Below are 13,822 nucleotides of genomic sequence, written 5' to 3'. Positions count from 1 at the left end.
CCGCGGCCGGCGAATGCATTAAATAATGCGCAATTAAAGAGGTACATGCAAACCTTGTATGACCATTTTGTAGTTTTTCTGTACATAGGGAAATAACTCAAATATTGGTCTGCCCGATCCACTCCTTTCATGTATTCGTTGTAGTCTAATACACTTTCAGGTTTTTTTTATTGTGTAATTGGTTTTCCTACATTTTCTTTGAGTGTTAGTCAAAGTGGCATTATGTATTGTAGAGATCATTCGTGTCGTTTTAGTTTCCGAAGCTCTCCATACCTGTGCGAGTACTTCACCTTTCCGTCGATGACAAGCTTCAAACACACTGGCTTTTGCGCGCTTTAATTTTTCCCGAAATCGTCTATTTTGCCGCATCGTTCCACAAACTCGAATTTTCTTTTCAAGTAACTGCTCTGTATGTTCTACATTGTTATAATAAGTATCCATGCAGAGGTGATGCCACTTTCCATAAGAAGATGTCAATAGTTCCATCAGTTTTTTTGCTATAGGCTGTCCAGGGCCGGAATATATATTGAATGAGGAAATGTATCGCGTACTCGAATCACACAGCATCCGCATGAGTATGCCATATTTCGTAATTTCCAACGGATTGTAAACCTTAAAATTTAACCGTTCACGCCACGGCATCATTCCTTCATCAACTGAGATATTTTGACTTAGATTAAAAGTTTCTTTAAACTTTTTGGAAAAATAATCAATTACGAATTGCACTTTGAAAAGCCGGTCGGCATTATCCGGTTTATTGTTGTTGTCTGAACCGATTGCGGGACATTGTTTTGCGAAATATCGGATTAGTTGACCAATAATCATGGATCCTTGCTTTGTTTACAATTCCCATAAGGATAGTAAGCCCAAACCATTTTCTAAGTTCGGGTCCCGTAACGTCGACAAATTTGGCATTTTTTAATCCAGTTTCCTTCTATTGCAATTTTGACTGTAGTACTAGTTGGTTTCGTTGCTAGTATATTCAAATAGATCATTCCCAATACATAATTCTACGATATCCTCTGCGCTCTGTGTATCTTTGGGAAATATGTTTGGACCCGGAGATCCTTCAAATTAATTATTGGTCTCGGTAAATCAAAGTCTGACCACTGTGCACTGTTTTCTTCGTCTGATTCATCCGAATCCGTTGCAACCGTAGCGTTCGCCGAATTCTTCTTGGACGTATTTCACTATCTTCCGACGATTCTGCTTCACTTTAATTTTTTTGGTATCCAATGTCTTCCTGCCAGTCGGCCAAGTCGCCCGGAATATCAGACAAGACGTCCGCGCATTCATCGTAAATAATCGTATCGTCTCTTTCGTCTGTCATGATGAAAGGGCATAAGTACTTTTAAAAACAAACACTTGTTGACGTGTGTAACTCATTGTTACCTAAACAAAACACCAACAGAATGCAAAAGATACTAAAGTACTGTCGCCGGCCACTGCGCGATACTATGCTCACGACCCCACTGTGGTGTCGCCGGCCGTTGACCGCTATTTCGCGCACGGCACCACTGTGGTGTCGCCGGACGGCAGTGTTAATGTCCACTAACAGGTTTCCGGATATTTTGATCAGTTAGTGTATGTACACTAGTCACACAGGAAGGAAACATCGCGAAACCAAGCGAAGCACAAAATAGTAACACAGTAAGCAACAAATACTAATCACACAGAAAGGAAACACTGCGGAACAAATTGAAAACAGGGACACAGCAGACAACAAAGGATGGCTGCGCGACACAAAATTGTTAGCTTGGCAACTTCGTTTGCGATCAAAAACAGTTAGCTACCGGCCAAAGCCTTCCGGGATCTGCCGATTCACGTCTAGGGAGCCGATAGACCAACACTGCGTGCAGTTGTTTATGTGAGACGTAACTGATCTGTTGTGGTGCAGGTGAGGAGTGGTGGGCGGAGAGCGTGGCCGGGCCGACCACTTTGCCGTCGCCGTCGCCGGCGCTGCCCGCGTGGACGCAGTTCTGCAGCGCCGAGTGCCGCGACTACGCCGACGAGACGAGCGCCCTGCTGCACTTCCCGTCGCTCTCCCTGCCGCTGCCGCTGCCGCTGCCGCTGCCGCTGCCCGAGGTATGCTCTGCTCCTCTTACTACACTATTCGTGCTCAGCTCACACGATTCTCAATCTTGTTGCCTCATTAACTAAACTACGAGGGTCACTCAATAATTAAAGAGACAAATTGTTCTGGAGGAAAAAGCGTTTATTTTTACAAAACAATACTGAGAGGTTCCATGCCCTCTTTTGCATGTCTCCTCTCATTTTCGTCAATTTTATTAATGTTCTATGTCATTGCACGGTAGTAACAGACCGAATAAGGTTAGTGTAATGAGAGTATTTGTACTGAGAGCTCAAAAAATACCTTTCAATTGATTCCTATATATGTTGGATTACTTCCCTGGGTGGCCTGTGCGAGGCGAGCGTCGGAGGACGCGGCACACTGCATTTCCGGTTGGGGGCTGCACTTCTATGAATTCTGAGAGGTTCGTACAATAACCTTAAGCGCCTGGCGGAACGACTGACGTCTGTCGAGTTTCGCCTATTGTATGCAGGGCGAAACAACCTGCGAGACGTCTGAGTGTCGCCGCAGTTTATGTGTTTACCGGTCTGGCGTGTCCGGAACGAAGACTCCTGACACCGACTGATTGCATTGTACTATTGATTCTGAGAATACCTGTCAACCGTGCCGTGCTGGGTGTGACTGGCACCAGATGGCTGGTGGTCTAGGCAGGTTGTTTTCGTAGCCGGTCAAACGGCAAGTTCAGTGCCCTCAGATGAATAGCAGAGGCTTGATTGGTCAACTTAAACTGAGGCTAGTTGACGTCATAAAGCCCTCCTCTAAACTGGAGGGAACGGTCGCTATTGGCGCGACTGATGTTCTGAGACAGTGTGGGGGAATTTTGGAATCAGAACTGAATGCTGATTCGCGTTTTTCGAGGAGAGTAGCGAGCAATGTTGGCTTCACCCTTGCGTTGCGCGGGCAGTGGATTCGGGATCTGATCTTCGTCAGAGTCAGATGGTCTTGCGACTTGGACGCTCTCTCTCGGAAGAACTTTGAATTCTTCGGACAGCCTTCGAGGCCAGGGGTTGACACAGAGTTTCTGCACGGCAGAAGTCGGCACCTACATCACCAGGACGCTGCCTACCAACGACGTGCTGCAGATTTCAGTATTTGTGCAGTATTTTGCGGCTCTGGCATTGTAGTACCTTATCAATTTTATTCTGAATCCCTCAGCAGCACGAGCGCTCGCTTTGCTACAAGTCCACCTTGCTTCTTTCTCCACGTGATCCCATTTGAGCTCTCACTAGTAATTGCGATACTGCTATATAATCAGAAGATTAATATTTGATTCATTAGGACCTCCAGTCATTATTGTCAATCTGTTGCATCACAGAGAGTAGGAGCCCCTTGTTCTCGAGCCAACTCTTGTTCTCATAATAGTTCAGTGTACCCTACCCTTTAACCTACTATTTGTGTCGACAATCATGTACATTTATGTTCTGATGTATAATAAATCTCATTGTAATCCTTAATCAGCATATCATTTCGTAGATATATGCAAAATCCCATTTCCTGTTGTTTATTATGATAAAGTTCTCTTTCTTTCTGAGTAGATTACGATTTTTATTAAATTATTGTGAGTGTGCACTACTTATTTTACCAACTAGCAGGGTCCACCATCATTTCCCTTCGTTACCACTGTGCACATAATTAACTAGGTGGTAGGTAAGGGGGGGGGGGGGGGGGGGGGGGTCGAGAGCGCGTCTCGATCTCATGCAAAATTCGTCAGAATTAAAGAGGTACAAACTCTTCTCCACCCCAGCACCTCGCAATACTTTTTCTACTTTTCAACGTAATCCCCTTGAACATTTATGCACTTGTTCCAACAGGCTACAAGTTTTTTTTTATTCCGGCTCCAAAGAACTCTTTATCTTGATGTTTGAACCAATTTCCCACAAACTTTTTCACGTCCTCGGTTGTCCTCGAACCTCTTCCCACATAATGCCTCCTTCAGTGCACCAAAGTAATGGAAATCACTAGGCGCTAAATCAGGACTGTAAGGGGAATGAGGCAGTACTTCCCAGCCCATATTGTCGATGGTTTCACGGGTTAGTTGAGCAATATGAGGACGTGTGTTGTCTTGCTGGAGAATCACACCTCTCCTCTGAGATCCACCACGTCTCTCTCTCACAGCTGACTTCACCTTGTTTAAAAGCAAATCCGAGTAGTATTGGCTGTTCATCGTACGCTGCTCTTCGCGATAATCACAAAAAATTGGACCTTCAGCATCCCAAAACACCATCAACATGACATTTCCTGCTGATGCTTGGGTTTTGAAGTTTTTCTTGACAGGTGAGTTGGTGTGCTTCCACTCCATTCTTTGTCTTTTTGATTCTGACTCATAATAGTGAACCCAAGTTTCATCAAAAGTTAAAATTTTGTTGAGGAAGTACTCGCCTTCTCTTTCATAATGTTCCTTTAGCTCTGTGCACGCTCTTAACCTTGTTTCCTCGTTTAGCCTCGTCAACTCCTTTGGGACCCATCTTGCACATGTTTTTCGGTACTTCAGCTTGTTACAGATAATGTTATGAACTGTACCAGTACTAACTTGAAATTTATTAGCTATCATTTCCACAGTCACACGGTGGTCGGCACGAAATGGTTCAAATGGCTCCGAGCACTATGGGACTTAACATCTGTGGTCATCAGCCCCCTAGAACTTAGAACTACTTAAACCTAACTAACCTAAGGACATCACACACATCCATGCCCGAGGCAGGATTCGAACCTGCGACCGTAGCGGTCACACGGTTCCACACTAAAGCGCCTAGAACCGGATCGGCACGAATAATGTCATCAATTCGACTTACAACTGAGGGAGTAGACCAATTCGACTTACAACTGAGGGAGTAGAAACTGCAACTGGTCGGCCAGAACGCTGTTCGTCAGTCACTGAGTCGCGACCATTTTTGAACTGCTCTACCCACTTGTAAAAATTTGCACGATTCATACAATCTTCACCATAAACTTAAGAAAGTCTACAGTATATATTCAGTGGTTTCTCGACTTTAGCATGTAAAATCGAATAACAGAACGTTGTTCAACTAATGACGACGTTTCAAGCGGATTCGCCATCTTGAAATGTATTTTTGAGGTTATAAACAAAGCAGTGTTAATACATCAGCTAATCAGGGCTCATCCCAGTGATGCCAACTTAAAGCCATAAAAGTGCCAAACTTGCCCTACAAACAGTTTTTTCCCCAGACCAATTTGTGTCTTTAATTATTGAATAATCCTCGTACTTTATTCCAAGTCCCGTTGTTATGCTAACAACCGTTCATTTTAATGCGTAAACATGTTTCAGCTCTTTTATTCCTTCTTCAGTGGGTACTTTTACTCAAATATGTAAAATTCGAACACGTTTTAAGTAATAAATATTCGAAACGAAAATTAGGTCTGAAACATTTTATGTCTGTACGTAATAGAATGAAACACCTACAGCCGTCGTTTTGATGTTATTATACCACAAACGGTTTTGTTGACTTAGCACACCATCTTCAGGTCTTAACTGACGCTGAGGGGGTGAACTCCAATCGTATACACGATCCCATCATTGGTAACATCTACTAACTGGCTTCCGTAGAATACTGTAAAAGTGATATGCTATCTGCAGCCATCAGCTACCAACTCCAACAACATTGACAACTGCCGGTTGGCTTTTGTTTCGGGTTCTTCGGCCGACGTTGGTCTGATGATTTTTCTGACGTTTCGCCAGCACGAGTGGCTGCCATTGTCAAAGTTTCACCCACCATTGCTGGTGGTAGGCTGGAGCCGAGCTCGCGACCCCACACTATATGTACTTGGCGCGCCAACATCCAAGGGCGGTCAGCCGGCCGTTGTGGCCGAGCGCTTCTAGGCGCTTCAGTCCGGAACCGCGCGACCGCTACGGTCTCAGGCTCGAATCCTGCCTCGGGCATGGATGTGTGTGATGTGCTTAGGTTAGTTAGGTTTAAGTAGTTCTAAGTTCTAGGAGACTGATGACCTCAGATGTTAAGTCCCATAGTGCTCAGAGCCACTTGAACCATTTTTCTCTGCGGTCATTTCCGGTGCGGGTCTCCTCTTGCTAGCTGCAACGGTCGTCCGCTGCAGCACTGGAAGCCAGGATCCGTTCACCTTGAGTCTTTCTTCTTTCTTGTTGAAGCTATTCTCGTTTTCGTGTATTTCTATAGCTTCTCTGAATAAGAGGGTGTGATAGCTTTTCTCTATATTTCGTTTCATTTCATTTTATTTATTGCATGTTAAACGACCCGCTGCCTATTTTAAAAAGCAGGCCGTACATGTTACAGTTTTGCATATTAGCCCGCATCTCGTGGTCGTGCGGTAGCGTTCTCGCTTCCCACGCCCGGGTTCCCGGGTTCGATTCCCGGCGGGGTCAGGGATTTTCTCTGCCTCGTGATGGCTGGGTGTTGTGTGCTGTCCTTAGGTTAGTTAGGTTTAAGTAGTTCTAAGTTCTAGGGGACTGATGACCATAGATGTTAAGTCCCATAGTGCTCAGAGCCATTTGAACCATTTTTTTGCATATTAAATATACTGTTCCACATTTCTAACTTTTTTTTTCTTGAGCTATAAAACAAGAGTAACAGTAATACGTTGGTACTGGAGTAAAATGAAAATAAATTGAGGAAAGGAAAACACAAACAATTTAAAAATTTAAGAAGAAGCTGATAGATTATAGGAGAGGTTTTAGTGAAAGTAAGTTTCCCTCCCTGTTCCAGGAAGGCGTCGGAACAACTTCGAGCCAGTCCCAGATGGAGCAGTAATTTGCTTAGATCTAAGTACAAATGATATTACTATGTTATTTACTATTTTTTATTAAATAGAATAAATTAGCATACATTTCTTGTATTAATTTTACTGTTGATTACTGGCAATGTCATGTCTCTACAACCAGAACTTCAGTGTCGGCGAATTTTACTATGTGGTCGGCCTCACACAGCGCGTGCTCCGTCACAGCCAATTTCTCCACCTGCCGCAACGTGCAATGTCGCTTATGTTCTTTGATCCTGGTGTTGATTGATCGTCCAGTCATTCCAACATAAACTTATCGCATGTGCATGGTATGCGGTACATTCCCGACATTGCAAGTAGGTCCCATTTATCCTTTGCCGATGTGAGACCCTCTTTGATCTTCTCCGTCTGTTTTTAAATAGTCTTCACGCCGTGTTTGCTGATTATACGGTCGATTCTGTCCGTCACTTTGGGAGAGTACGGCAGAAAGGCCGCACCCGACATTTGTATTTCTGATTTGCCACTTTTCCGAGTGTTTGGCTCTGTTATACTTCTAATATAACTTGTGGAGTACCCATTGTTCCTCAGAACACTTTCCAGGTGACGCATTTCACGCCTGAGGTGCTGAGGCTCGCATATTCGTCTTGCTCGCGTTATGATCGTACTAATCATGCCTCTTTTCTGACTCGCATGGTGATTTGATAGTTTGTCCAGGTGTGCTCCGTGTGTGTCGATTTTCGATGCACACTGTGTCCCAGGTTTTCACCATCCCTTGTGACCAGCACATCTAGAAATGGTAGTTTTTTATCCTTTTCTTCTTCCATTGTAAATTTCATGTTGGCATGGAGGCTGTTCAAGTGTCTTAAGAATTTGGGTTGGGTTGTTTTCTGGGGGAGGAGACCAGACAGCGAGGTCATCGGTCTCATCGGATTAGGGAAGGACGGGGAAGGAAGTCGGCCGTGCCCTTTCAAAGGAACCATCCCGGCATTTCCCTGGAGCGATTTAGGGAAATCACGGAAAACCTAAATCAGGATGGCCGGACGCAGGATTGAACAGTCGTCGTTCCGAATGCGAGTCCAGTGTGCTAACCACTGCGCCACCTCGCTCGGTTCTTAGGAAGTCACCGAGCTGTTCTTCACCATGGTTCCACACAACAAAGGTATCATCGACGTATTTGTACCACAACTTAGATTTACAAGTTCAAATCCAGTGCCTGTACTTCGAAATGTTCTATGAAGTTGGCCACCACTGGACTAAGAAGACTATCCATGGCGACGCCTTCCAGCTGTTCGTAGAAGTTGCTATTCCACGTGAAACAGCTCGTGGTGAGACGTGCATGAAAGGGCTTTGTGATGTCTAGCGGGAAAATGGAACCGATGTGCTCCAGAGAGTCACTGAGTGGCACTCTCGTAAACAAAGAAACAACATCAAAGCTTACCGGGATGCCGTTTGGTGCAAGTTTTAGTTTCTTCAGCTGTTCAATAAAGTGTCCTGAATCCTTTATGTACGTGTCAATCTTCCCCACGTGCGGCTGGAGCAGAGATGTCAAGTGTTTTGGCAGTTTATACGGCGCTGAACCAGGAGCAATTACAATCGGTCTTAGTGCAACGTGCTTCTTGTGGTTCTTGGGTAATCCATACAGCCGAGGTGGTAGGGCTTCTGTGTTGCGCAGGTTCCTCTGCGTGTCCGCCGGCCGAGAAGACGCCTTGATTAACCGATTCGTATTGCGTGTGATACCCTGCGTCGGATCTGTGCTTAGTTTTTACTACGTCGTCGGATCTAATAGGTCCAGGATCTTCTGCTCATAAGCCTCGATCTTCATTACGACGGTCGCATTCCCCTTATCGGCAGGCAGTACCAACGTACTCTTGTCGGCGTTAAGATCCTTAATAGCTTCTGTCTCTTCTTTCTTCAGCTTGAAAGGTGGTGGTTTTCTTGGCACAATATCTTGGCTCTTTCACAAGGAAGAGTCCGAATGGCCGCTTCGGTATTAGCAACTCCTCCATAGGTATAATTCCTGGGAAATTCACTCCTTTTTGAAGGACAGACTCTTCCTCTTCGGTCAACTGTCGTTCAGTGAGGTTGACCAGAGTGCGTGACTTGTCAGTCTGCTTCTGGCATCTCGCAAACATTTTCTGGTGTCTGTCAGTGCAGCGCTCGAGTCGATCTTGCCCCAGTCGTCTCGATGCATTCTGCTACTTAGTTGATGCCGGCCGCGGTGGCCGTGCGGTTCTAGGCGCTGCAGTCCGGACCCGCGGGGCTGCTACGGTTGCAGGTTCGAATCCTGCCTCGGGCATGGATGTGTGTGATGTCCTTAGGTTAGTTAGGTTTAAGTAGTTCTAAGTTCTAGGAGACTGATGACCTAAGATGTTAAGTCACATAGTGCTCAGAGCCATTTGAACCATTTTTTTTTTTTTGCACTTAGTTGACAAAAAAAGTGTCCAAAAATTCCTCATCCGTCCTTGCCAAGCATCTTTGTGTTGTGTGAAATCGCTCACGAAGAAAAGCTCGTACCATTCTGTCGTAGGTATGATGTGCTAGGGAGGTGGTGAAAAGGCGTTTACATTCAATAACTTCGGTGTAGCACCTTCATATCGGCACCGCAATAGGGAGAAGATCAAATAGTGTCTCAGATCGGCAAAGGAAAAAAGGGACCCACTTGCAAAGTCGGGAAAAGTTAGTTGGAATGACTGCACGATCAATCAACACCAGGATCACAGAACATAAGCGACATCGCAGTTTGGGGCAGGTGGAGAAATCGGCCGTGGCAGAGCACGCGCTGTGTGAGACCGACCAGGTAATAAATTCGCCGACACGAAAGTTCTGGCTGTAGAAAAGACCTATCACACCCGCTTATTCTGAGAAGCTATAGAAATACACGAGAATAGCTTCAATAAGAAAGAAGAAAGACTCAAGGTAAACGGATCCTGGCTTCCCGTACAGCAGCGAGCATTCGTTGCACATACCAAGAGGAGAACCGCGCCGGAAATGACTGCGGAGAAGCCCTCGGACGTTGGCGGGCCAGGTACACACAGTCTGCGGACGCGAGCTCGGCTGCAGTCCACCACCAGCAATGGAGCGTGGAATTTTGATAATGGCAGCCACTCGTGCTGGCGAAACGGCAGAAAAATCATCTGACGGAGGTCGGCCGAAGAACCCGAGACAGAAGCCAACAGACAAAAAAAAAAAAAAAAAAAAAAAAAAAAAGAAAATGGTTCAAATGACTCGGAGCGCTATGGGACTTAACATCTATGGTCATCAGTCCCCTAGAACTTAGAACTACTTAAACCTAACTAACCTAAGGACACCACACAACACCCAGTCATCAGCCAACACACAGTTTCTCAACAAATGGCCACCAGAGCCTTAACAGTTTTGTCCAACAATATGCTACAGAAACCAGTTCATAGATGTTGGCCACTGATGGGATATTGTTCACGACTGTAATTCACCCCCTCGGCGTCATTTAAGGTCTGGTCACAACATAATAACATAACATCAAAACGACTGCTGTAGGTGTTTGGTTTCATAATGTAAGTGAATGGCCGAAGCCCCGCAAACCATCACTAATGAGGATCGACATAAAAAAAAGAATGTCCGTTGTGTTTAATACCTTATTTTCTGGACTGTCAGGTTCCGTAGAACCTTCTTTTACATTGTTATGTTGCTTGTCATCTGCAGTTGTCTACAAATGTAATTTTATTGCGCCAAAAAATTTCGCGATTACACTGAGATGACAAAGGTCATAGAACAGCGATATGCAATTATATAGATGGCGATATTATCACGTATACAAGGTATAAAAGGGCAGTGCATTGGCGGAGCTATCATTTGGACTCAAATGATTCATATGAAAAGGCTTCCGACGTGATTGTGACCGCACGACGGGAAATTAATAGACTTTAAACGTAGAACGCATGGGCAATTCTATTCGGGAAATCATTAGGGAATTCAGTATTCCGAGATCCACAGTGTCAAGACTGTGCCGAGAATACCTAATTTCAGGCTATACCACTCATCATAGACAACGCAGTGGCCGATGGCCTTTACTTAACGACCGAGAACAGCGGCGTTTGCGCAGAGTTGTCATTGACATAATTCCCGCTTTGCTCTACATGATATCCTTATCCCACTAGTCAGACGCCCCAGACTGCCTTCTACTGCTAGTAACCCTGTTTAGAACGTTCTAATGGAAAGCAACTCTCAAAGGGCATGAGAAATGTGTTAAGTAAAGCATTATATTTATCATCTATGTTATCGGCACTATAAACATTCAACCACTCTTGTTCCTTGACAAGGTTTAAAAAAATCTCTATTGCTGTTGGATTCACTTTCATACATAGTTTGTAATTATATGTGACATTTGTTTGAGTACAAAAACCTTTTAGTGTTAAAATTTCTGCATCAATGTCTGAAAGGCCATTCATCCTTTTACTAACAGAATGCCCATCTAGTAATGAAGAATGAATAAAAATATTGTCTATGGCTGCTACTGTTCCCCTGCACCCTAGTTGGAAAAAATACAATCTGCATCAGATCGTATGAAATTAGGAGATCTACCAACATTTTTCTTGCAGCATCATATACAAAATGTATTTCGAAGTCACCACCTCTAACTAGTTTCTAGTACTTCCTACAAAGTGAATCAAGAAACCCTCTATCTCTGAAGTCAGAGTTAGGGGACCTATAAACAACAACAATTAGAAGTTTAGTTTCACTAAATTCAACTGCCCCTGCATAACAGTCAAATATCTGTTCAGTGCAGTGCCATGATAAGTCTATGAACTCAAATGGAATACTGTTTTTTACGTACATAGCCACTACCCCACTCCGCAAGGAACTCCTTGAAAAACAGCCAGCTAATCCGTATCCTGGTAAAGGGAGCCTCTGAATTGTCAAATTATTTAGCGGTGCTCCGATATACCAATAATTTCGGAGTCAACATCTATGAGCAGTTCACTAACTTTATCTCTAATACTTCTTATATTTTGATGAAGTATGCTAATTCCTTCTCTCCTTGGAAACATGACATCCTCTGAAGGTGAGTCCTTAGTTACAGAGACTTCCTTTAAGCTGGTGTACCAATCAGCTGGCTTCAGTCTAAAAAAGCTGCAGCTCTAACACCAACTATACAGGAATTCTTCCATGAGTGATCCCACCACCACCTACTACATTGTCACGTATAAGCTTTGCCAGCCTCCCCTTCCCATGCCTATTGAGGTGCAGGCCATGCCTAGCGAAACCCGATCTACTGACAGATCAACTGGCACCACTGAAATGTGACCCATGCCCTCTGCCATCAGCGCCCTCTCCAGCCCAAGTTAACACGCTTAACAGCCACATTAAGATGAGGCCGATCATGACGCTGAAACAGTTGCATGAAATGCACATTAGTGCCACCAGTTCGAGTAGCTATCTTTACCAGGTCACCACCTACATCATATTCCCCATCCCTACCTAGACTATTACTTGCTCCACCCGCTATCACTACCTGACCCTCCTCCGTAAAATGCATACATAATTCCCCCATGCTGTCAGTCACCTGAGCCTTACCTGAACTAGGCTTCACAATGCTGGTGACCTGATACTTACTCCCCAACACTTCTTGCAACTGATGGCCCACACCTCCACTGTGTGAACTACTTAGTAGCAGAACCGTCTTCTTTCTGTTAGACCTTGCATCTGACCTAAGCCTCCTAACTGCTGAGGACTGCTGCATGTTCCCTACATCTACAGCTACAAGAGGCTCCTCTCCACTCGTCTCTGACAGTTGGTCAAATCTGTTGCAGATACCCAAAGTATAACTGTCTGAATACCTCCTCCTTCTAGCTGCCTTCTTGCCAACTGCCAGTTCCCATTCCCCACCACCTTTCACCCTCCTCAACCTATCTGGTTCCTCCTTTGTGTGTTGTAACTGCACCTGAAGGGCATAGATCTTACGCTCCTGCTCCTCAATCAACTTATTTCTACTACAGATTCTGCGTTCCCAGGAGGGGTTCTCGCTGGAATGTCCACTGGCTTCCCCACTGCATCCCCCCCCCCCCCCACCCCCCCCCCCCCGATGAAAACACTTTGAACAAATCCCACACCATAATCCACTACTCACAAACCTACGACAGAGCCCACACTTCTCACTCATTGTCAACTTTTACAGTTACTGAAAAAAACTATAAGTCTACCTTACCTAAGTTCAGTTACACCAGTAGAACTATTTACAGAACTAACAATAGCGGTCTCGAAATTCTCTGTCTATTGAGAAAGCAACTACTTGTATTAATACTACTACACCACAGCTAATACCGATACCAACAAAACTTGACAAAATTATTAGCTAAAACAAAAAATTCAAGCGGCCACTGGAACACTCAGCGACGTTAAAACACTGAGTGAAAATTTGACTCAAATATTTCACTAGAAACAGTGAGAAACGTCAGCTGAAAACTAAAGCACGAAATTTAGTAAATGACTTCAACGCACAGAAAACTAAAAAAAAAAAAAAAAAAAAAAAAAAAAAATACAGCGAGCAACGTTTCCAAAAGTTTATTAAACAGTTTTCCGCCACAAGCAGCGCGAAACATCGCTTAAAACTATTACATTTAATAACTGTATAACAGTGCACAAATAGCTTTGTCAGTACTTAGCTTTATAACCGCTACAGCAGCAACTGCACGCCGCAGAATGTAAACACAGTACTGAGACGTGAGACTTGGACAGACGACGTAAGCACACTCACGAATAGCAGACCACTCGAGTCGATAACACAGGAAGAAAGACTGAGATTAACGAAAATTCACTAATAAGTTACTTTTGCAGCAAATATTAACACAAATAAACCTATAAAAGTAACTGAAGACTAAAACTTTATAAAATATTGACGAGCAATTTCAACAGTAGTCCAGTACATGTGACGTCACACCAAAGCCTTTCTCTTGCGGGCAAGCACTTTGTGCGTAACACGTACAACCGCATCTGGGCAGAGGGCACGTTTCCCTGACGCTGGGTCGAAGCCACCGTCATACC

General features: G+C 44.4%; 1 protein-coding gene across 1 annotated transcript in view; it reads left to right on the top strand.

Annotated features, from left to right (window-relative positions):
- The window catches only part of LOC124594392 (early growth response protein 4-like), a 183,341-nt gene that overhangs the window by 62,604 nt on the left and 106,915 nt on the right, over window positions 1-13,822 (top strand). Inside the window, exon 3 of the mRNA XM_047132761.1 lies at window positions 1,898-2,085. Within this exon, the coding sequence (XP_046988717.1) occupies window positions 1,898-2,085 (188 nt within the window). The remainder of the gene's footprint in view (window positions 1-1,897; window positions 2,086-13,822) is intronic.

Source organism: Schistocerca americana, chromosome 2, assembly GCF_021461395.2.
Source record: "Schistocerca americana isolate TAMUIC-IGC-003095 chromosome 2, iqSchAmer2.1, whole genome shotgun sequence".
NCBI classification, from domain to species: domain Eukaryota; kingdom Metazoa; phylum Arthropoda; class Insecta; order Orthoptera; family Acrididae; genus Schistocerca; species Schistocerca americana.
The sequence above is the reverse complement of the archived record's forward strand: the minus strand, read 5'-3'. Positions and strand labels throughout refer to the sequence as shown.